Source organism: Periplaneta americana, chromosome 11 (genome assembly GCF_040183065.1).
Source record: "Periplaneta americana isolate PAMFEO1 chromosome 11, P.americana_PAMFEO1_priV1, whole genome shotgun sequence".
Classification (NCBI taxonomy): domain Eukaryota; kingdom Metazoa; phylum Arthropoda; class Insecta; order Blattodea; family Blattidae; genus Periplaneta; species Periplaneta americana.
In genome coordinates, this window is record NC_091127.1 from 36627080 (window position 1) to 36652216 (window position 25137).

The window sequence follows — 25137 nt, forward strand, 5'->3', positions numbered from 1 at the left end:
CCGAGGTTTCCCCAACCGTAAGGCAAACGAATATCAGGTAATCTATGGCGAATCCTCGGCCTCACCTCACCAAATATCAAATCCTAGTAGTTTATACAGCGTCGTTAAATAACGAAGTTAAAAAAATACTGGTACCATATTGTCTGTTATGCCTGGAAAAACTGTAGCCCATTTCTTTCCTATCATTTCCATGTACCTGCTGAATTTATTTCCGTTTTCTGGAGTGATTTGGGTCCACAACAAAACTTTGCAATCTACAGTACCAATAACACGCCAGACAAGAAATCTCAGCACCAATAACATTGTTCTCTCTCACTGAACGCCATAATTTGGACTACTGTAATTCAAAACAGAAATAACCTCGTAGTTGATACAGAGTCATTAAATAACCAAGTAAAACCCAAAACATGCATTTCAATGACCGTACTGACCAAATTTATTAGACTGTTACCATGTGCTGCAAAAAATCCTAATACCAAACCCCAATCATATGCAAATACTCCGTAATATACAAATAACAAATGTAAAAGGAAGCACTTACAAACAGTTTAACTTCGTAACTGATCATCATGAAAAATCTAAAATTAGAAAATGACAGCTGGCCTTCAACCGTAAGAAGATCTGATGAAGACATTGGAATGCAAATCGTTGATCCATGTGATATCTTGCAGGAAGCCACAGAAGAGCAGACCATTCACCAAGTCTATCAGAAATCACACATGCACACGTGGAGTAATAAAATGTATTAGTATAAGTACTTTTTATGTTCGGTAAATACTCTGTCTTCCCTTATCTATAAAAGTTCAACTTAAGATTATTCTACATATTATGGTTAAATACCGGTATTTTTGTATTTAAAAAAAAAAAAAAAAAACTTGTAACTTATTTTCTAAAATATCACATCACTGGCCTAAGCACACTGATTTAATATGATTTCATACACATTTATTGGTTAGGTTCATCTAGTGTATGGGATTCACTTGACACATTACTTTAATTACTGAGATTTTCCCATCGCCTTTCATAAATTTTAAGAAATATATAAAAAAATATATAATAATAATAATAATAATAATAATAATAATAATAATAATAATAATGTCACGCAACTTACATTTTTCAAATCTTATCTCTTACGCACATTATGCAATATCCTCTTTATTCAGCGACTTTCTGTCCACACTGTAGCATTGTGGTCATGCCTGGATTTGCATTACAAAATGAGCACTGGTTCAAGAACTCATGAAGAAGGAATTTCTCAAGAAATTTCGACCAGTGTATGGGACTGGTGCCCACCCAGCATTATGATGAATTTGAGAAGCTATGCTAGGTAGCAAAATTCAGTTTCGAAAAAAGCAGCTACAATCACTGGAAGGATCGTTGTGTTGACCACATGATACATTCATACTGGTTGGATGATCGTTCACCTCTGCTGAGAACTGTGGACGTGAGGCCGGCATGGCCTGTTGCATCACGAAAAAAAAAGACGTCTTTACAAAATAATAATGAATCTTTCAACAAATAATTTTTTTACATAAATAAATAATCATTCCCAATACCCCGCATATTACATATTGTTTCACTGTGATTGCGTAACATAAATCCCTTTTCTCTAAGAAGTTCACTTAGTTTAGAGGATTAGCTTACCACTTACCTCAAATTACAAATATTTATCCATTTGAAGATGATGTTATTGTTAAAGTCATATAACTAAGCAAAATCGTTCTCTATACCAAAGAAAAGGTACTTTCTTGTATTTTATAAAAAAAAGTCTAAATGTATGTTAAAAAGTGTATTTGTAAAAATTCTACAAAATACAGTATATAGTCATACAACTAAAGGCACTACTCAGCAACAAAATATATTTTAAGTATCAATCTAAATGTATGTCAACAAGATGGCAAACATAGAGAGTTTTTTTGGCAGTAATAGAGTTGTTCTAATATACATAACTACTGAGTTATTTCCATTTGAAAATCATTCGATTTCTCTGCTGCATCTTGTACTTAGCACAATAATAAAGTAAAAAAATAAAAAAAAGAACAAGAACAATTTTATCAAATAGCTTCTTCTATAATTAATTCAGATTAATAAGCACTTTCTAAGTAAATACATATAGGCATGTACATGTATTTTCTTGCAGCCAACAGGAAAAAAAAAAAAAAAACACGCGCGCGCACGCGCACGCACGCACGCACGCACACACACACACACACACACACACACACCTACCTCTCTGTGATTAGTATTTCGATGTCCTATCTTATAGGCTTACACAGTAGAGGGTGTAATCATACCAAATGATTTTCATTAAGTGGTGTCCCTGATCACATATACAGTAAGTAATGTCATTAATTTCAATGGGTAATTTTCAAACAAAAAATTTTAATAGAATTTTGCTCGTTTTTCCTTCCTTTTCGAGATAAAAACTGTTTTATATGAAACATTTCATAACGTGTTTTGGGAACGCCATTATACATCTTAATTACACAACTTTTAACACTATATCACTTCGGAATATGTATTATATGTTTTTTTCGTGTTAAATAATACAGCACACAACTCAATTTGAACACATACACTCTTTGACTCCACATTACACTACACAAACACATCCCCACAGGAAACAAAAGAAAAGGCGCTAAGACCAGCAACAACGAATTCTGAAGGTCAATAACTGACTGAAACAGGTTAACCAGGTACAGTAATATTTAACACGAGAAAGACATATAATACAAATTCCGAAAGCCATTGATTGAATTCCCAACATGCTCAGTCAATTTAACAGAGCAGTGTATTATGATAACAAATGATTGAAATAATTTCAGTTTTGTCCTTTAAATGTGCAGAAACTTGATCCCAACAAACTTAACATTGTAAAATTCCTTTCTAAAACGAAAAGTTACATTTGATCGAATCAAATTTCTACAGAGAACATATAAAAGAGAACAATCATCAGGATCTCCATTGTCAAAAATGATTTTTTGGTAATTACCGCTAGATAGAAGTATTGCTGCATACTATTACTCCATGTAATTCCATCAGGGTTATAACGTGACTTCTTTTGCAGTCGCTAGATGACAGTATAGTGAAAATGATAAAAGTTGTCTTGAAAGAGCATTAAGATGATCAATCTGTTGTATGTGATCAGGGGTGACGTGTATCTATCTCTATGTCACTACAGGATTACAGGCAGGCCATAAAATACCTCATGTGATGATAATACATCAATATTATTTTCTTTACTTTCTTTATACTTTATAAAGTACAATGTATACTCGTATTAAAACAATTTTGTGAGAGAGGATAGAAGTGGTCCCTGGCAGGGATGTTAATATGAATTTACGAGAAGGAGATAACTTTCCAACAGGGAGGAAATCCCCCCCCCCCCCCCATCCCTCCCATTAATTCGCACCCTGCATGTCACAAACTATGGCATAAGGGCCTCCAGCTTTGTTTCTCTCGTGGGAAAAGAATTTTACTGCTTTATATATTTTCGTCCGAAAAACTAATTGTTCTCGACTGAAACTCATGATACTTGAGTTTAGAGACAAGCCACTAGAAAGTACATCACTCAGAACAACTAAAGACAATCTACTTTCACGAAATGATAATATCATGTCAATACCATTCACAGCATTCTTGAATGACTTCAGAAATCAATCTGCTAGTCATGCCAGGGAGGTGGCCAATTTATATACAGTGAAACCTCGATAAGATGCGCCCGCTTATTATGCTATCCCATGTAATACGTTTTTTTTTTCCGGTCCCTGCACTTTTCATATACAGTAGAACCTCGATTATCCGTCACCCTATTAACCGATTGGTGGATTATCCGACTGTCTTTCTCTTGGTTTTTTTTTTTTTTTGCAGAAAAAATACGAAGTACAGTATTTATATCAGTATGCATTTTTTCTACAGAGGTCATTACCAGTCTTTACCGTTACATAGTATGTAATAGGAATGCTACCATTACCGGTAGTAGAAACACGTACTTTTAGGAGGGGGTGTTTTTCACAACTTGTAAAATAGTCACTAGCTCTTTTCAAAGAAATGACTCCAAGAACTTCCACACAATTGAAAACTCGTGCATAAATTAATCACTCTGTGCAAAATGTTAAAAGAAAACGTGTTAGCGGTTTGGAAGGGAAAAACCGTGGCTTATCTCGCATAAGAATATGAGATTGGCAGTAGAAATGTGCGCGATTTAGTAAAATGAAACAAGAATAAAGTGCTACGTATTACTGTATTTCAATGTTTTTATGTTTTCATTAGTTATAACCAGTATATTATATAGTGTAGTGTGTAGTATGAAGACACCAGTGGCTGCAGTGTAGTAGAAGTTTCAAATTACGAAATTATTATCCTCTTAATCCATGAAAATATTTTGTAGTACGGATTATTCGATCTTTCCGATTAACCATTCAGTCCATCCCCTTCATAACCACAGATAATAGAGGTTCCACTGTATAACGCCTTTATAAAATACCCCATTTGTTGCGCTCAAGTCCCGCATAATACGCTGTCTTTGTGGAATATTTTCGATGTAATTTTCAGCAATGTACTGTAACAGCAATGAAACATTTTGGCCACTGAACTTACTGGTGCCATTAACCTGAAAAGTATTGGTATTCGACCCTTTACCTGCACATTTAAACCTTCATACTTCATACCTTAGAATATCCCACCCTCTTGTTACACTCTCTTATTCGACTCCTTACCTGGGCACTTAAAGCCTACATACAGTTACAATACCCCACCCTCTTGCTAACCCTCTCTCTCAAACAGCATTCCTCACTCGGCCGTAATAAATTTTGGAAATTTTTGCTGGGCAGTTTGTTGTCCTTTAGTGTATTGAAGTGTCTGTGAATGTGATTACAATGACAATGAGTATTAAACAAAAAGCGCTTTCTGTGTTGGAAAAATTGGAAATCTTACGAAAGTACGATGAGAACAGTACTCTTACTCAGATCCATTAGGAATTCTATCATCGATATTAAGAATGATAATAAAAAATCGCGACTCAATCACTACAGTTGCGACGACGTTGGGAGGATATAATCACAGGAAACTGAAGTGTGGTAAACATGAGGACTTGGAGAACACACACACGGCAAACAACTATAAATAACTTTTTTTCCGAAAGAATTAAGTACAGTACATAATGTAAATGTCTTTGACGTAGAGTACAGTAATTACATAATGGAGTAATACTATATTATCTTTCATGAATCATGTATTTCAATAAAGAAAAATGCTAAATAGATACTGTATATAAGTCAAAATTAGTATACCCGCCTAATACACAGTTTACACCCGGTCCCTTGAACAGCGTCTTATCAGGGTTGTACTGTACCTTTCATAATGAATAAAGATCTGAACTAATTTTAATGGTTGGTTGCCTACAAAAAGGCACTTTACAACATTACAACCTGTAGCATTGCAAAGAAAGACGCAAAAGCAGACATATTGTCTACCAAAAAATATTGTTATTACCTTCTACCTTCTTAATAAACATGTAACGTAAGTTTAGAAACATCTTCTATAATTGTACAAATTTTACCACTCCAACTGTTACGTTTGTGGAGATTAAAACTGTGCATATCACAGTAAAAGAGGACGGAATGTTAAATCTTTATTTCCTAACAAAATCTTTTTTTGTCCTTGGTTGCTGCTTTCTGAAGCTAGATGTCCTACAAATTGTAAACCATCATATTAATAACACCACAAGTCTTCCAAATGACGATTCATTAAAGAAATAAGTAGGAAATTGACCTACAATACTTCTTTTTCAATTCTTGAATCCATAATTATTTTTGTCCTTCTGTCCAATTGCATAAATTTCTGCTGATCTGAAATGAAAGATGGAAGACTTACATTTGAATAAAAAGCACAACTTTATCAATTCTTCTGATTTTCTGCAAATTTAGACATCTATGTTCTTACTACTATGATTAAAATGAACAATACATACATTATGGGTTATACAAACCTTACAGTAATTCTATTAAGCTATCCTGATGCACTGAGACCAAGTCTGAATGCAATTTCAACCATGTTTTGTGGAGCAGAGTCATGGTAGCACACATACACCTCTCTAGGATGGGGGGTAAAAAATAACCGCCTGCAATGAAGAAGTATTCCATACTGTATTTTATGTTTTATTTTTACATACAAATTATTACTATACTGTAATCTTGAACTCACCCAACAACCCAATAAGTAAGTGGCGTAGATTTCTTGTTGGACTCCCCATCACATGGTGAACATTCAAAGAGAACTCCATGCTCTTTAATAGCAATTAAAGACTTGTTAATTAGTGATTTGGAGATCTCTTGGCCCATAAGCCTCTAAAATAAAATAATACACAATAAAAATAATATAATTATATCATATTAAATTTCATAATTCTTTCCATCACAAAGGAAAAAATGAATAGAGGAGAAAAAAAGACACACTACAGAGTATCAGATTTACAAGTGCATGTGAACAATACCGTGAATGTTTTTAGTCAATTAAAAAAAAGTGTTTTTAATTCAATAATACCACAGTAATTTTTATTGTTTAAGGTATTATTCACGTTACAGTTCCAGCATCCCAGAGATTCATTCTTCACGTAATGGTCACACCATATAATTTAACTCGGAAAAAAAGGCACTAAAAATGCAATGATTATGTGATGAAATACAGTATGGCGCAAATTTATCGTATTTCATCACATATTCGTCGCATTTTTAGTGCCTGATATCTGTGATAGACAAATTTTAGCCTAAAAAATTAAGAAACACTTGAATAAGACAGAAAAAGATGTAACAGACATTAAAATAATCACAACGAGACAATGATTGACATATTTTAAAACTCTATGACACAGCACACGATTTCATCAAGAATTGGAAGAAAGGTTTAATTCAGACAAAAACAATATAGATTTTGAAGAGTGAACTGAACTCTTACAAGAATATAAAAACGGAAAATCCCCAAGAATAGACAATTTGAACACACAATTGTTCAAATACGCTCCAAAAGAAGCAAAGTATAGAGTATTAGACATATTGATTCAATGTTGGGATCAATCAAAAACATTTATAGAATGAAAAAAACCTTGATTCTACCTATTTTTAAGAAAGGATGTAGAAAAAAATGTAATAGTTATAGAGGAACAAGTTTGTTATGTAATCCATATAAAATTTATTCGAAAATTATAACTGAAAGGCTGAAAAAATAAAAGAAAGAAACCTATTAGAGAACAAACAGGTTTCAGAGAAGAAGGGACTATGTCTGATATATATTAAAACGGATTATAGAAAAAAGGAGGTAATGTAATTGTGAAATCCATCTACTATTTATTGATTATATCAAGACATTTGATACAGCAGAAAAAGAGTAACTTTGGAAAGTTATAAAATGAAATTATAGTAATCAAATAAGCAAACTTTACCTTAAAGCGAACAGCATTATGTAGGAGATCATGTATTACTTGACAGCTACGTCTGAAGTGATGAAGAATCTCTTGTAATTTCTCAGACTGTACTTGTTCTCTGTTAACTGGTGGGCACAGCAAGATTCCCTCAGTGAAGTCGAGATGCACATAGTGAAACAAAATATTTTCATCACCTGCAGTTAATCTGCAATATAAATGTTGTGATGTGTGAGTACAATTTCTCACTATTTCAAGGAAGTAACAGGATTACTTTAAGTTGTAACGCGGTTTCTAAATTGTTCTCAACATAAATAAATTTCAAAGCTGACAGCAACTGACAAAATATGCCAAATCACAGGGCTTAATATACTTACTTGGACGGTAAAATATCACTCACATCATTGAGTAAAGACTGCGTCATATCAGACAAGTCAAATGTGCTGTTCAGGCTTCTCTGATGATTCTGATTCTGTAAAGGAAAAAAAAAAAATAGAATTAAATTGCTGTTTGATACTGACGGAAACAAATGTAGTGCTTTAATGTGATGCATTTTAGTGACAGTCATCCTGACACTTCTTATTAGTAAAGCAGTAAATGAATGATACTGAAAGAATTGACTATTCAATTTTTGTATCATCACATTTCTGATAATCCTACTTGTCTGTGGTGTAATAATCATGATGAAGATATTGGAACACATTCTTATATACTGTCCATCCATAAACCACAAAAGAAGTAAATTAAAATCATCCGTACCAGTTGCAGAAGACACAGCCCTGCAGTATATATTGACTACACCCCAACTCTGGCTACTAGCAACAGGCATCTATAATGAACTCCGATCAAAATACCCCTCATTTCTCGTGAAAACAATAACTGAATAGACTACAGTGGACTTTATGTTGTCAGCAAACAGCTGGATACATTAAGAAGATCGATCATCATCATCATCATCATCATCATCATCATCATCATCATCATCATCATCACTACTATCATCACTTTTCTTTTTATTGTTAGCTTTCATTGTTTGTACGTTTCTTATTCTGTTAACTTTCACTGTCTGTTTGTTACTTATTTTCTTTTGTATGCTTTGTCTAATGGCAGCCTCTGATTTGAAGAAGTTCTGATGGATGAATGGATGGATGGATGGATGGACAAACGAACGAATAAATAGATAAATCAGATAAATAAATAAATAAATAGAGTAGATAAATAAATAAACAGATGGATAGATAAATATTTATTATTATTATTATTATTATTATTATTATTATTATTGTTGTTGTTGTTGTAACATTTACATATATAACATCAATCAATCTTCTTAATGTATCCAGCTGTTTGCTGACAACATAAAGTCCACTGTAGTCTATTCAGTTGTTGTTTTTCACGAGGAATGAGGGGTATTTTGATCGGTGTTCATTATAGATGCCTGTTGCTAGTAGCCAGAGTTGTGGTGTAGTCAATATATACTGCAGGGCTGTGTCTTCTGCAACTGGTACTGATGATTTTAATTTACTTCTTTTGTGGTTTATGGATGGACAGTGTAGAAGAATGTGTTCCAGATCTTCATCATGATTATTACACCACAGACAAGTAGGATTTACATACTGCATATAAAATATATATATATATATGCACATTATTTTCCCCACTATTCCATTGAACTATTAAAGCATTTATTCCTTTTATTTGAAATATACCTTCTTATTGCTCGTCAAAAGAGAAGAGTTTCTGAATGAGGGAGATGCAGGCAAAATTTACCAATCCTTCTTAACTTATATCAAAATTAAACTCTAATGATAAGAAAAAAAGAATGAGCCTGTATGAGCAACTTTAGTGCACTTTTTTTTTGGGGGGGGGGAGGGGTAATAAGGGGGAGGTATCACAGATGCTGTAAGACTCACAGTCCACAGATCTGTGTGAATATTGTGTACACTGGTTAACTATTACCATATGAACATACACACTAAGAAAATAGTAAGAACCTCTAGTGGCAACTTACATGCTGAGCTTCCCAGTCTGAATCTGAGTCATCAGAATGGTCAGAATGTGAGTCAGTGAGTCGGCTAGGAGTGGCACTGGTGTCACTTCCACGATGACTGCCTCGTTCTCGCTCAACTCGCCGACCCAGAATGGGGGCAGCCTCATCACTCACTTCACTCACCACGCTGGCTGCCTGACTTGCTGAGTCTTCTGACGTTGATCCTTGCAGTGAGAAACCTGGACACACATCACATTAAAGTACTGCTTTATCTTTAGAGATTGAAGGTATTGAAACCCAAGAATGCTACATGCAGAGGTCATCAAACAAATAAACAAGCCATTACAATTAACAAGCCATCACTATATGTTTCTGGAAGATTGCTGTCATCATTATTTATGTTTCCTATGTATCCTCAGTCTCAGAAATGGCCAGAAAATGTAAACAGACCACTTGTGCTCTCCTAGCCTACTGTTTGAGACAACATGTGCACGGTTATGCTCTTAAGTAAACATAACAGACTCAGTGGCACACTGTAGGAAATGAGCTAATCTTTGCCTCTTCTGTACAATAATATAATTTAAACCATATAAATAATACATTAATCATATTACAAAGTAATTCATGCCAGCATGTCTAAAATTTCTGTCTGAAGTTTTAGATTAGGAACATGTTTACAGTGAAACCTCTCCTTATGGACACCCCCAAGATATGGACACACCTCATATATGGAAAGATTTTTATGTCCCAACTGAAATAATATAGAAATAATGATAAATTTAACTCTCGTTTACGAACACTCTCAGATATGGACACGGACAGCTGTTTCACAGTCCTAAAGCTTGCTTTACCTCCTGACTGCGGAGAGAACTTGGATTTCAAGACCTAATGTGTTACAAAAATGGAAAATTTAGTTTTGAGAACTGTACAGAAATTCCTTAACATGAAAGAAGACAATAAGGGTCTCGTAGGCTACCACTAGCCCAGCTGGCTACCCCTTGTTAGCTGGAAGCGGGTGGATAAACAAAGTCATAAAATTTAACCTGTCTAATGGGATCGTGAAATTGTATTTGACACATGATAGAGTTAGTAGGATTATTCTCTTCACTTCAATCAGTTGTTCTGTTTCGAGAGACATGGCACCTGAACGTAAAGGTTAAGTTGAAAACTGTAAATTACAGTACTGCATAACTATAAGCCTCGAATAAAATTGCATGGAACAGTACTGTATTTTACTTTTTCGGTCATACCTACTGTAGTTCGAAGTTGCAAAGAATTTAATGTAGTATAATGTATTTAGAATTAAACTACAGTAATACATTTAATGTGTGAAGGGATACATAATGCATATCATAAATTTACTGTCAGATTGGAGAGCCTTCCTCCCAATAAAGGACATCTTCCAGATGCAGACAGATTGTTACGTTCCTTCCATGTCCGTAAATGAGAGGTTTCACTTTATATAAATAAGAATTAATCTAATGAGTTGAGTTTGGAACATACTGCTCACGTCACTTCACCAATCACTTTATCTTATGCAAGAAACAAAATTCTGCAAGGAAAAAAATCATTAGGAGTGCTTCAGAATAAATCGCCATTTGTGTTTTTTTTTAGATAAAGCCAAGTTAATTGTTTTTCGTAAAGGTAATATTTCACATGCATCATTTCTGGTTGAATTAACTTGCTGATAATGAATATGTGTAAACTTGATCCCAGTAGTCTAGGAGAAATTTCCATATACAGCAGACAGACAGTATGTCAAAAAGCACTTTTCCAGTTTCAGTGATGATGAAAACTCCTACCTCTCTCAAAATTTCAGAATCGATTTTTTGCAACATCATAATACTTTGTCATTTTTTTTTTAAATAAGTGGCACAACAGCCCATGAAGGGCCAAGGACGAACAGCTGGCTGCTGGACTCATGTCACGTTCACATGCCTCAGCAGAGGTGAACGATCATCCAACCACAACGGAGGTATTCTGTGGTTAGCATGATGATCCCCCCAGCTGTTGTAGCTGGTTTTCATAACTGGATTTCACTATCTATCGTAGATTTCCAAATTCACCATGATGCTGGGTGGGCACCAGTCCCATACACTGACCGAACTTTCATGAGAAAATTTCCTCTCCATAGGACTCAAACAGTGTGCATTCTGTAATGCAAGTTTTAAGCATGATGTCCTAGACTAGTGGTATTCAATCTATGGTACGCATATCTCAGGGCTATGCGGGGTTGTCTCAAGGAGTGCACATTCCACTGACTACATATGTAAAAATGATGACGTATTGGTGGTTGTTGCTGCAGCAATGGTGGTGGTGGTGGTGGTGGTGGTGGTGGTGGTGGTGGTGATGACGATGATGATGAAGCCAACGAAATTCTTTCTTGAAGAACACACTCTAATAGAGGAGTTTCTGGAAATCAATTTAAGTAGGACTACTCAATTACCTGAAGCTGCGAAACCCAAACCTCTGTCTGGGCTAGTTCGACGTTTCAATATTGATGTTACTTCCACAGGCTTCTTGCTGACTGGAGAACCATGAGATACTGAACTGCCACCTAAATAGAAGCATCAGCAGGACAATATATTAATATAAACAATACCAAATGAGTAATAATGGATCTTCTGTTGACAGTTTGCCCATCATGATCAGTGATGAATCATTAGTGATGTGAGAGGTCAGCTATCAGTTACAAAATGAGTCATCAAATGTCCCAATTAACTAAACTACACGCTTATCATTACAAGTATTGCTGAAATGTCTGTCATCTTCACAAATGCATGCCTCACACTTCTTGTACAAATTCTAAGACATATACTGCAACTGTCACTCGTAATTAAGTCTCGACTGTTTGTAAGATATTATTTTCCAGATCCTGCAATGTATAAGAGTTTGTTTCAAGGCCTTGATTTTGAAGACAACCTCACACGTTAAATCATACAATTTAAGGTCTGGAAGAATCTTAATGGCCATATATTACTGTCTATTATTCAGTCATGAAATACAGATTACAATATACCATGAAATAACATGAAGTTCATTCAGTTACATTGTTCAGTTGAAAAGACTTGTAGAATTTTTCTCCATATATTAATTCATTAAAACATGGCCAAGACTATCCCTAAAACAAGTTTCTCCCTAATTGTGTTATAAAAAATATTGATCCTAAAATTCTTTCATTACCAGTAACATCTAGCTCAAATATAATTAAGTTCTTCTCAATTTAAATTACACTTTCTTCTTTGTTTTTATATTGGTGAAAAACTCTCCCAATTGTGTTTTTATGAAACGCAGTAACTGTATGACTGTCTTGACTTTATTCTGTCACTTTAATTATTTCGTTTTTATGTAGCCTATGTATTATAGATAAATGAATCATTTATTTATTAAAGGCCCGTTGTCCAAAAACATATTTTTGTGGGAAATTAAAAAAAACTGCTTATTGAAAATACTAAATATTTTAAAAAATCTCAAAACATGATATGTTATACTATAAAATAAAGGGAACATGTTAAGGAAATTTTCAGTTATTGTCATCAAAATTGTCAAGTATACAGCTTTTTGAAAAGGCTGGACAAAGGGCCTTTCTTAAATAAACACTTTTTTCCATCCTTCAATGAAACATTTAATACAAAAATGAGCAGTAAACATGAGATGTAGGCCTGTGTTTCCTTATTTTTTTTACCCTTTCCCTTCTATGTTGCTTGCACTTGCCTCTTACTTTGCTTTTTTGGCCATGAATATGTGAATGTACTTGGGAAAGTCGGACAAAAGCGATTTCAGGTCACGAACTTTGGCCTCTGTAATTGGTTGACAATCAGTGTAAGCCTTTTGGTTTGGCAAAGCTATTTCAGCTCCAAATGCAAATAGAAAGTGCTTGGTTTGTAATCCTCCAATGTAAGGTAATGCCTCTATGTATCCATTTCTTCTTTGTCCAGATTAAGTCGTAGTATGTTGATATTGCAAAGACTTTTCTCTTTCCTGTTTTACACGAAATTTGTGACTTGCACTTGCAATAATTTCTATCAAATCTCGGCCTGCATAATGTCTATCCACTTTGTTTAGGCTGCTCTTCACCGTGCTAAAATCCCGGTTATTTGGCAGGTATGAATGTCCACATATTGATAGTTTGTACACAACTCTTGAAAAGCGACCCGTATCCACAAGTGTCATCAAGAAGCAAATCATGGAATGATTTTTGTTCTGCTTTGCTGCATTATCACTGTAAATATACAGCTCATCGATGTTGCTAGACATCTCTTCTCTCACATATGTGAGCAAGAAAGAGCACACATCACTACTCTTTTTCTTGCAATATCTTCATGATATACAAAAAGTAGGCCTCACCAGACTTAACATTGTGAATAGAAAATACATTCAGTGTCAGCGGCCCTAAGTAAAACACCTGCTGGATTGGAATATGGGGCCGATATATATTCTGCATTTAATCAACAGTTAAACATAAAGCATTACCTTTATCTTTGCAGTATTCCTTCATTTGTTTCAGTGATGCATAAAATTTATTGCTCTTCCTTTTGTGAACAATTAGTTGACCTTCTGCCACTCTCTTAGCAGTTTCATTAAGAGTAGGACTTTCAACACGGACCTGAAGTTCCTCGCATTCACAGCATGTATCTAGCTGCGGTCTACCAAACCTGTAGTCAAAACGCTCTTTAAAAGTGTTATAGAAAAAACTATATTTTACAGAACAATCTGGATATTTCTCCTTAAAAAGAGTATACAGTTTTTAATGTCTAACTCTGCATCAAAGTAGTGTACTTCCTTGGAAGACTAAACACTTGTTTTCGAGGGAAAACTTGCAATGTGAACTTTTACTTGCATCACTGTAGTGACTGAAATAGTCTTCTGGTTCTGTTGTTTGCCTCTGTTGTCCTTTGGGGATTTATCCAATAAAATGAGTTTTTGTAACCACATCTTCTTCTCACCAACAGCTAACAGACTCATGATTGTTTTCTTACATACTTTGAATTTCCGTTCACGAGCCATTACAATCGAAGTTTAATTATGAAAGGTCTTTTCTCCAGGACATAGGGCCATTCGTAAATAAACAGTTATTACGAAACCCCATATTACACACACGATGAGTTGGACGTGTGGCCTTTCTTGCCTATATGAAGCACCTTGGTATAAGGATTCTATTCATACAATAAAATGAAAATGCCTATTTTGTGGACAAAGGGCCTTTCTTAAATAAGCGATTCAAATATATAATTAGTCCTCTGCAAAGCAGAGCATCATAAGCACCATTTTGCTAACTTTACAGGAGCCACAGATACGGTACTTTTCCAACATGATGGTGAATATAACAGTCAAAGTTGAAACCGACTTATCAGAGGGAAAAAGTTTTGGAGATCATGAAACTTCTATAGTTGATGCGCAATGCTGGGTAGTTTATCCTAAGTACCATAACTCATTTTCGGTAAAAGTGGCATTTACGATACTTTGCCTTGCAGGGGATTATCTTGTTCTAAAAAAAATCTTACAGCAACCACACTAAATTACAGCAGAAATAACATAATAGCAACATGACAGTTTGTCAGAAAGAAATGTAGACATTCAAAGACTAACTTGCTTCCATTGAGAATAATTTTACGTGTCACATGATGGCACTTTTCTGCTTATAAGGCAAGACTGACAGTGCTGCTGACAGAAGTAAATTGGCCTAGACCAATAAAACTGTCGTAACAAAATACTGCTTTCCTGTGCAATAAATTACAATGGCTTTGAATTTTTAAATATTTCCGTGACAGAAAACTTACTGCCTTGAGATGCATGTTTAGTTGGTGTAGATGACTCTGCAGATCGGACAAAGCCAAGAAGATTATCAGTTCGTCTTGGTGAAATTTTACGCGCAGGGATCAGCTCAGGAGATACAACTTGTGGTCGTGGACCTGATGCTAACCTGAAAACAATAGAGTACTAATTGTAACACCTGTACTCGAATAATGGCACAAAATAATTGTACAGTAAAACTTTATTTATACGTTTTTACGAGGATCCGAACAAAGAACGCAAAGGTAAGGAAAACGTATAACTGAATTACACTTAATAACACCTGAAATGGCATTTTTGAAGACTATAATATGGAGACAATGACTTAAGTCAATTTAGTAAATTCAAAAGAGAAATTTATAACTTCACGGTTAAGCCATATTTGAGACTATGTATAATACAGTACTCAAATTCATAACACATATTCTTAAAGAATGTACGATAATTTGTAGAAAATCTTAACTGCTTAGAGCCAAAGCTGGCTGGTATATCATATTTCAAATTCCAATTCACAAAATTTTACGAAACTGACTTACTTTGTTCTTCCCTTTTGATCTTCATTTAATAACATGTGTTTATTTCACAATGTATATAAAGAAAAGACTTTAGTTTCCACAAACTTCCTCAATTAGGGCTGCCTATACAGAAGAACCATACTCCATGCATACAAAAATAATGACAATTAGGAACAATTTTGATAAATTAAATGGGCTCTGATATTAAAAGCCAGTTATTTTGGATTGTTTGCTACTGTACATTCAAATTATGGTAATTGTTCCATCATGGTACGTTATAAAATGTTTCACTGTTTCTAAAGCAGTAATAGTGTCATTAGGATGTAAGACTGTTGGAGGCTAGCATGGGCAGCTACGAATTTTAAAGTGGGCTGCATCTAAACAAAGAATTTTCGCTCTCTTATATTTTCATAGCAAATCTAATTTCGAGCAAAATTGATTTGGAATGTACAAACAATGCAACATTTCGTATCTCTTGGGGTTTAAAATAAATGAAAAGAACATATAAATGAAAAACGTGTAACTGAAATGATTTAACATGGAAAGTATAGGAATTTTGCTGGGATCACAGAATAAAATGTGTAAGAGCGAAATGTATCAAATAAGTTTTACTGTAATAATCTAATAATAAATTACGAGGATCTATATAGACTTAAGCATGCACGCAAACCCACAAGCACACACAAAGTTTGAGATTTACCATTTTGCGGCAATTGTTTGAATGCCTAGCTTCTGAATAAATGCCAAAGTATCTTGTGCCTGTTCGACGTAACATATATCTGGACCAGTGGATCCTTCAGGTCTGTAACAAAAATTACATCATTCTTATTAACAACACTAGAATAAAAATTAGTGTCACAAAGATGACACATGCTATCTCATTATACATTTTACACATTCTGCAACAGTTCAGCTCTTCTACAATGCTGCACATAATATCCCTGTTTATAGTTTATTTTCCGGACTTACTACTTAAAAGCCTTAAGGGGTTAGGTACAGCTTACAGCAGTAAAATTTTTGGAAATATTCAAAATTTTTTTCCTCCATTACTGTATCTTGTACAATAATGAAAATTGATATATGTAAAACACTGTCCCTCTGCTATATGAAGAAAATATTTTGATTTTAAAAAATTAATTATTTATATACTGTATTTTTTTCAAAATTCAAAATGATGGCAGTTTACTGTGCAGTGATGAAGCGTTTCCCTCATAACTCATAAACTTTTTCATGTTCTCTCCGTTTTATTTTATTGCTGAAACTCATGTTTACAATATCATGCTCTTTCAACTACATTCCTTAATAAATAATATTTTGTTTTTATTTTGTGTTGGAAGAAAATACTGATATCTGAACGGTAGAGAAGTGATCTTGCATCATACTGTAGATATGACATACATAAATACACACAAAAAATTTAATCACAGAATGTTGGATAGTTTTTGAGTTGTGTGGGAAACACTTCATTAGTGCACAGTGAACTGAATTTTGGAAAAAAAAAAAAAAAAAAAAAAAAAAAAAAAAAAAAAAAAAAAAAAAAAAAAGTAAATAATTTTTTAAAATTGTAAATTAATTTTTTTCATATAGCAGAAAGACAGTGTTTTACACATACTAACTTTCATTCTTTCCCAAATAAAAGACATTGAAGTAATCAATGTTTGGGAAGACAGAAAAAACTGACTCAAGTCAACTAACTGGGTACTCATGTAATTTCGTAACAATATATCTGACACACTTTATAAAGTAGCCACGTTCAATTAGTAGGCTAGCGGTGTCAAAGAGGATGGAAGCTTTGTAGTTTCAATAATTTTAATTATGTCGCGCTGTCCATTGTCGTCAAGTCTTTTGAAGGCCGCTCTAATACTCCACGCGGAATGTATGGACGGAAGCTTTGTAGTTTCAATAATTTTAATTATGTCGCGCTGACCATTGTCATCAAGTCTTTTGAAGGCCGCTCTAATACTCCACGTGGAGTGTATATATAAACCAAATTTTAGTTGCAAATTTTAGCAGTGTGTCTTGTTCCATGTTATATTAATATATAGCAGCAACAAACAAGACGTGACAACATCGCATTTTCATTTTATTATCGGTGCATGCAATAAAGACCTACAAATCTTAAAAGGAATGCCGCTGCCTAATAATTAAACGAGGCTACTATACATACCTCACAGTACATCCACCAGACTCCAATAAAACAACCAACATTTCTTGTCCCTGAAAAAAAAAAAAATAATAGTAATAATAATAATAATAATAATAATAATAATAATAATAATAATAATAATAATAATAATAATAATAATAAAGTACAAGTCTCCAGGTATTGATCGAATTCCAGCAGAATTAATACAAGAGGGTGGAAGCGTATTATCTAATGAAATTTATAAACTTGTACTTGCAATTTGGGAAAAGGAAATTGTACCAGAACAATTGAAGGAGTCCATAATCGTACCTATTTTTAAGAAGGAGGACAAGACTAACTGTAGTAACTTTTGAGGAATATCACTTTTGTTGACGACGTACAAAATTTTGTCGAATATCCTTTTGAGAAGATTAACTCCATATGTAGATGAAATTATTCGGGATCATCAGTGTGGTTTCAGGCGTAATACATCGACTATTGATCAGATTTTTTGTATTCGACATATATTGGAGAAAAAATGGGAGTATAAGGGTACAGTACATTAGTTATTCATAGATTTCAAAAAGGCGTATGACTCGGTTAAGAGAGAAGTTTTATATAATATTCTTATTGAATTTGGTATTCCCAAGAAACTAGTTCGATTAATTAAAATGTGTCTTAGTGAAACTTACAGCAGAGTCCGTATAGGCCAGTTTCTATCTGATGCTTTTCCAATTCACTGCGGGCTAAAGCAGGGAGACGCACTATCACCTTTACTTTTTAACTTCGCTCTAGAATATGCCATTAGGAAAGTTCAGGATAACACAGAGGGTTTGGAATTGAACGGGTTACATCAGCTTCTTGTCTATGTGGATGACGTGAATATGTTAGGAGAAAATCCTCACACGATTAGGGAAAACGCGGAAATTCTACTTGAAGCAAGTAAAGAGATAGGGTTGGAAGTAAATCCCGAAAAGACTAAGTATATGATTGTGTCTCGTGATCAGAATATTGTACGAAATGGAACTATAAAAGTTGGAGATTTATCCTTCGAAGAGGTGGAAAAATTCAAATATCTTGGAGCAACAGTAACAAATATAAATGACACTCGGGAGGAAATTAAACGCACAATAAATATGGGAAATGCGTGTTATTATTCGGTTGAAAAGCTTTTGTCATCTAGTCTGCTGTCAAAAAATCTGAAAGTTAGAATTTATAAAACTGTTATATTACCGGTTGTTCTGTATGGCTGTGAAACTTGGACTCCTACTTTGAGAGAGGAACAGAGATTGAGGGTTTTTGAGAATAAGGTTCTTAGGAAAATATTTGGGGCTAAAAGGGATGAAGTTACAGGAGAATGGAGAAAGTTACATAATGCAGAACTGCACGCATTATATCCTTCACCTGACATAATTAGGAACCTTAAATCCAGACGTTTGAGATGGGCAGGGCATGTAGCACGTATGGGCGAATACAGAAATGCATATAGAGTGTTAGTTGGGAGGCCAGAGGAGAAAAGACCTTTGGGGAGGCCGAGACGTAGATGGGAAGATAATATTAAAATGAATTTGAGGGAGGTGGGATATGATGATAGAGACTGGATTAATCTTGCTCAGGATAGGGACCAATGGCGGGCTTATGTGAGGGCAGCAATGAACCTCCGGGTTCCTTAAAAGCCAGTAAGTAAGTAATAATAATAATAATAATAATAATAATAATAATAATAATAATAATAATAATAATAATAATAATAATAACAACCTCCAGTATTATTTAGAACATACTTAATAAAAAAACTAATACAAATGAAAGTAAGAAATTATTCTTTTAGTATTTTTTCTACTGGATGTCTTCATCTAATGTGGGCTGCATACAGGATTTCTCAGTATCAGCTGGTTCCTAGAGAGTGAAGGTCAAACTACATCACACACCACGTGCGGCATGATCTCAGTCAGAATCACTCAACTATTGTAACAAGGTGTGTGTATGGCTGAGTTGAGGTTTTCTTTAGAGCATCGTTTGTTCATATATGATTCTCATTTATGTACAAAGCCCGCTCATCAAATCCAAAGATTATTTACAGAAAGATTTCCTGATGCAAAGTTCCTAGTGTATGTAAATTAGTATATAAATTTTGGGAGACTATAAATAATACAGATAATAAGCACAGAAAGAGAAAAAGAGTTTTGATGGAAGAAACATTGGATAACATGGAAAATTTCCCTGAAAAATCCATTAGGCACCTTGCTCAACAAATGGGAATTTCTTGTTCTTCCATGCACAGAAGTACAAAGTTCTTGAAAATCAAAGATACAAAATTACGTGTGTCATGAATAGGGCTCGGATTTTTAGGTGCTAAAAATCGGGAAAATATTTATTTTTTACATGCTAAAACTCGGGAAAATATGTGACAAAAAAGAAAAAAATATTTAATTATGTTTCAATTATTTTATGTGAATATAAAGAATATGCGTACTCACCAGTATAAATATGCTGTCTCGCCAATTGCTGAAGAATTACAGTTACTACACAATGAGATTTATCCTAAGTTGTCCATCACAAATGACTGACAATTATCGCGAAACACTGCCTTGTATTGGGAAGAACACACTTGTCACTGAGAAACAACATGTACTCCCTAGAGATATGTTTATGATTGGGAACGAAAACAGAGGCAGTTAATGTTTATTAAATTATAATAATTGCTTTCTGAATCAGCATTATGATAATTTACAAGGCACTCCTAAATGACACATCATTGTTTATGTGTGTTAGTTGCAGTACAATTTTTTAGCGGTGACAGCTCTTATCGCTCGTGGTGAGAAAGCAGACTGCAGTTGCACAGGTCCACAGATAGGCAATTCGAGAAACAGTTGCCAGCTGCCTAAGCAACTGCACTGAACAATCGGGCGATGATTAATCTGAAATGCGGCTTTTGTCGAAAATTATTTGATGAAAACTTAATTTTTATGTGTTTTTATGTGAATACTTGAAAATATGTATTTGCATAAAAAAAATTCATAATATGTAATCTTCATCTTACGATATTGGGTGACGTATATACGTCCGTTGATGTGACATATTAATGAATTTAAATACTTTTATAGTCACAATCATACCATGGCATGATTGTGACTATAAAAGTATTTAAATTCTTTCATAATATGTGTTTTTATGTGAAATAAAATTTAAAATATATGTTCAGGTGACCTTGTCCGAAACTGAAAACACAATTACGAGTTTCTATTACAGTGCAAATAAAATATTTAATTACCTAAGAATCCTAGCCCTTAGTCATGAACTACAACTGGCGATTCTGAAAAAAGACGTACATTTTGTGAATAATGTGCATGATGGTGAAATAGGTCCATTTTTTACTTTCTTCTCCAAGGAGATGTGGTTTCATCATCACAGCTACATAAATCATTCCACCAATGGCAAGGGAGTGGATACACATGCATTTCTTGATACAGTGAAACATTTACTGCAAGGTGTACAAATTGTAAATCGGTCAACAATTAAGTTAAGACCAGCTGAGAAGAGCTGACCCCACTCGACCTAACTCCGCCCAATCTGACAAGACCTGACCTGATCCCACCCCACCCAACCTGACCAGCCAGACCCAATCCAACCAACCATATCCCGAATTTAAAAGAAAACCTACAAATTAAACCAAACCCTTTAACTCTATTAAATATAGAATATAATCTAAATTTAACAGAAGAAATACTGAAATCAGAAGTAAACACTGAAATACTAAAACAATTGTCTTTAGAGACAATTAATATTAGATACCCTCCACAAAACTGGCTTCATTTATACACTGACGGATCCTTGATCTCCAGAGAACAAGGTGCCGGTGCAGGTGTTACGTGCTGTCTCTTCTCACTTTATAGATCTCTTGGGTATGGAACAACAAGTTTTGATAGAGAAATCATTGCAATAAGTGAAAGTCTCAGGAATCTTCTATGCCACATCAGTAAATTTAAAAATGCAGTTATATTGTCAGACTCCAAAGCAGCTATTCTATCATTAGTCTCTAAACACCACCTTCATCTCAAACAGCAGAAATAACTAAAATGCTCTCTCAATTAATATCACTCAATATCCAATGGATACCATCCCATTGTGGAATCCTGGGAAACGAGAATGCGGATGCTTTAGCAAAAAAGGGCAGCACTGCTACTTACAGACCTGTTACTAAATCTACGTATTACTCTGTGAAAAGATTTATTAAATCTACATACTTAGACTTCAACAAACAAAATTTGATAACACAATCCCAAGGGAAAAAATGGAACTCTCTGCATCAAAATCCACAGTTAATTCCCGATTTACCACGAAAATCGTCTGTAGCTGCATTTAGATTGGCAACAGGCCATGATTGTTTGGCCAAACACCTGCATAGAATTGGAATATATCAGTCCCCTAACTGCCCATTGTGCAACTCAAACGAAGAAATGGATTTGGAACACCTCAAAATCTGTGCTTCAGTGGCTGGTCATGATAATATCTTTGAAAAATATTGAAGTGCAAGAGGTCAAATGACTTTATTGTCAAACGCTTGGCATTAGAAAACAACAACATATTTGATATAATAATATTCGTTTTTGTCCTGAATGATATCACTTACCTTGCCCACAATTAAAAGAAACCATCTTCCCTGAGGTGGCTGGTATGGTGACGTGGTTGTGGGTGTATAAGGAACCACTTGCTCTGCCAACCCTCTGTTGCAGGATGCAGGAAACACTTCTCGCCACAACACTAAAGAACGCACAGGCTCAGTACGTCCCAAGTGCAACAGTCCTTGTTGACGGCAAAATGTATGTACATCCACGAGGTCTGCTCTGGCTAAGTGAGATGCCAAAAGATATCCCTGCAATGAAAAATAAACTGTGTACATATGGTGTCTTATAAGACTGTAGGTCATATGGAAATCTACAACAATATAAAAAATATACCTTGTGGTAAACACACGTCCCAATGATGGTATACAGTCTTTGACAGCCGCTACTGTCTTCACTCTGTAATAATAAAGATTATAATATAACCATTAGCGAGAAGTAGTGGAAGAAAACAGATGAGAGGACCATGACAGATGGAGGATGTTATCTCGTACTCGACCCCACAACCAGAGACACGAGTCTACATGAAGAAGACAATAATATAAGTCCATTAATGTACTTCTGAATCAAATGTTGCTGCAAAGAGATTTTACTTAAAAATTAAATGTATGATTTCAAAAGTCGCAGATCTACTATAAAAATAATGTACAGTAAAATCCCTCGTATCCGGCACCCAAATAACTGGCAATACCAAAACAACGGCACCTTTGACTAGGCCAAAAAAAAAAAAAAGTAGTCATTCATGCGAAAGGGAAGAGTCGGACGAAGATGTGAGTGGTTTTCATGGACTGCACATGCAGCATATCGTGTTTACTCTTCATCTGTCAACACTTAAACAGGTAAGTTTACTGCTGGGACACAAAGTTCATTACAGTTGAGGTCGGAATTAAAGACATGAAAGAAGAAGAACATATCTGGTCTAACTTCACCCAGAGAATTATTTCAATTCAAAAACCAATATATTGTAAATATATTTTTACATTTTTGTTCCTTTCCGTAAAAAATTTCTTTAAAATGGTGTCATGTTCTCAAGTTTTGGCATGTCCCACATACATAACCATAAAGAAATAAAGGAATTTTTAAAGCAGACAGAAAAATGGATCAGGCTTTATATTATTATTATTATTATTATTATTATTATTATTATTATTATTATTATTATTATTATTATTATTATTATTATTATTATTATCATTATATTGTTGTTGTTGTTGTTTTCTAATGCCAGGCATTTGACAATAAAGTCATTTGACCTCTTGCACTCCAATATTTTTCAAAGATATTGTCATGGTTAGCCACTGACGCACAGATTTTGAGATGTTCTGAATCCATTTCTTGATTTGAGTTGCACAATGGACAGTTAGGGGACTGATATATTCCAAGCAGATGCTTGGCCAAACCGTCATGGCCTGTTGCCAATCTAAATGCAGCTACAGATGATTTTCGTGGTAAATCGGGAATTAACTGTGGATTATGATGCAGAGAGTTCCATTTTTTCCCTTGAGATTGTGTTATCAAATTTTGTTTGTTGTAGATTTAATAAATCTTTTCACAGAGTAATAAGTAGATTTAGTAACAGGTCTGTAAGTAGCAGTGCTACCCTTCTTTGCTAAAGCATCCGCATTCTCGTTTTCCAGGATTCCACAATGGACTGGTATCCATTGGAATACAATTCTTTTATTCAGTGTTATTAGTTGAGAGAGCATTTTATTTATTTCTGCTATTTGAGATGAAGGTGTGTGTCTAAAGACTATTGATAGAATAGCTGCTTTGGAGTCTGACAATATATTATTATTATTATTATTATTATTATTATTATTATTATTATTATTATCATTATTATTATTATTATTATTATTATTATTATTATTATTAGTTTTACATTTTAGGTTTCATAGGAGCCAATTAAAAATTATTTTGCTCAATTGCAACTACATTTTCAGTGTATATAAATGTTCCTGTATTTCACCGTCCTTACATTCATAAATTAATACTCTACTGTAATGGTTTTCAAATTCGGTTCAGTGAACAGGAACTTTGCAGTGAAGACACGTAAGTGTAACAGATCAGGAAAATTAATGTTGAACAGAAAATGAGGGTAGTGGTGTGCAGTCTAATTTCAAGGTTTGAGAAACTATTCAGCGCCCAACAAGTGAATATATCTCAATTGTAATAAACTGTATTATTTGAAAGTGAACTGAATTGTTTTATTTTAACTGACGTGTATTATTTTTGTAATGGCTGCTGTAAATGAAATAAAATTGTTTATTTCAATTCAGGTGTATTATTCTTTCAAATGGCTACAGTAAAGGCATAAATATTTTAGTTAAGCCCTAACCACTTAATAAAAAGAACTATTATTCCCCTTTCCCTACTGGCACCGAGAAAATTTTGCTGGGACACAAAGGGCAACTCAGTAAGTGTAGGAACCTCTACTGTATAAATACTGAAATTACTTACCAAATCACCAAAATCATTTGCTTCAAGTTCACTCAGAGCTTCATCAATTTGTACCTATGAAGGAATAGAAATACTGTATTAGAACAACGTCTTAATAAAGATAATTATTTGATATTAGAATGCAGCATAATTCTGCAACACAAATTAATGTAGGAGGGTCATTTGCAGAATTTGTGTAACAAATGATGTCCATCAATTCTTACCCTTCC

General features: G+C 34.2%; 1 protein-coding gene across 4 annotated transcripts in view; it reads right to left on the reverse strand.

The window, feature by feature from the left end:
• Positions 1-2179: 2179 nt before the first annotated feature.
• The window catches only part of in (protein inturned), a 46087-nt gene continuing 23129 nt past the window's right edge, over positions 2180-25137 (reverse strand). For 3 of the 4 annotated variants that reach the window (XM_069839307.1, XM_069839305.1, XM_069839304.1), the window contains 13 exons: positions 24929-24982; positions 22805-22867; positions 22477-22719; positions 17886-17935; positions 16419-16520; positions 15191-15333; positions 11857-11967; positions 9432-9649; positions 7798-7892; positions 7442-7628; positions 6208-6350; positions 5993-6124; positions 2180-5852 (listed from right to left, as the gene is read on the reverse strand). In XM_069839307.1, the coding sequence (XP_069695408.1) occupies positions 6013-6124; positions 6208-6350; positions 7442-7628; positions 7798-7892; positions 9432-9649; positions 11857-11967; positions 15191-15333; positions 16419-16520; positions 17886-17935; positions 22477-22719; positions 22805-22867; positions 24929-24982 (1521 nt within the window). In that variant the 3' untranslated portion in view covers positions 2180-5852; positions 5993-6012. The remainder of the gene's footprint in view (positions 5853-5992; positions 6125-6207; positions 6351-7441; positions 7629-7797; positions 7893-9431; positions 9650-11856; positions 11968-15190; positions 15334-16418; positions 16521-17885; positions 17936-22476; positions 22720-22804; positions 22868-24928; positions 24983-25137) is intronic. The other variant, XM_069839306.1, reaches the window with a different exon arrangement.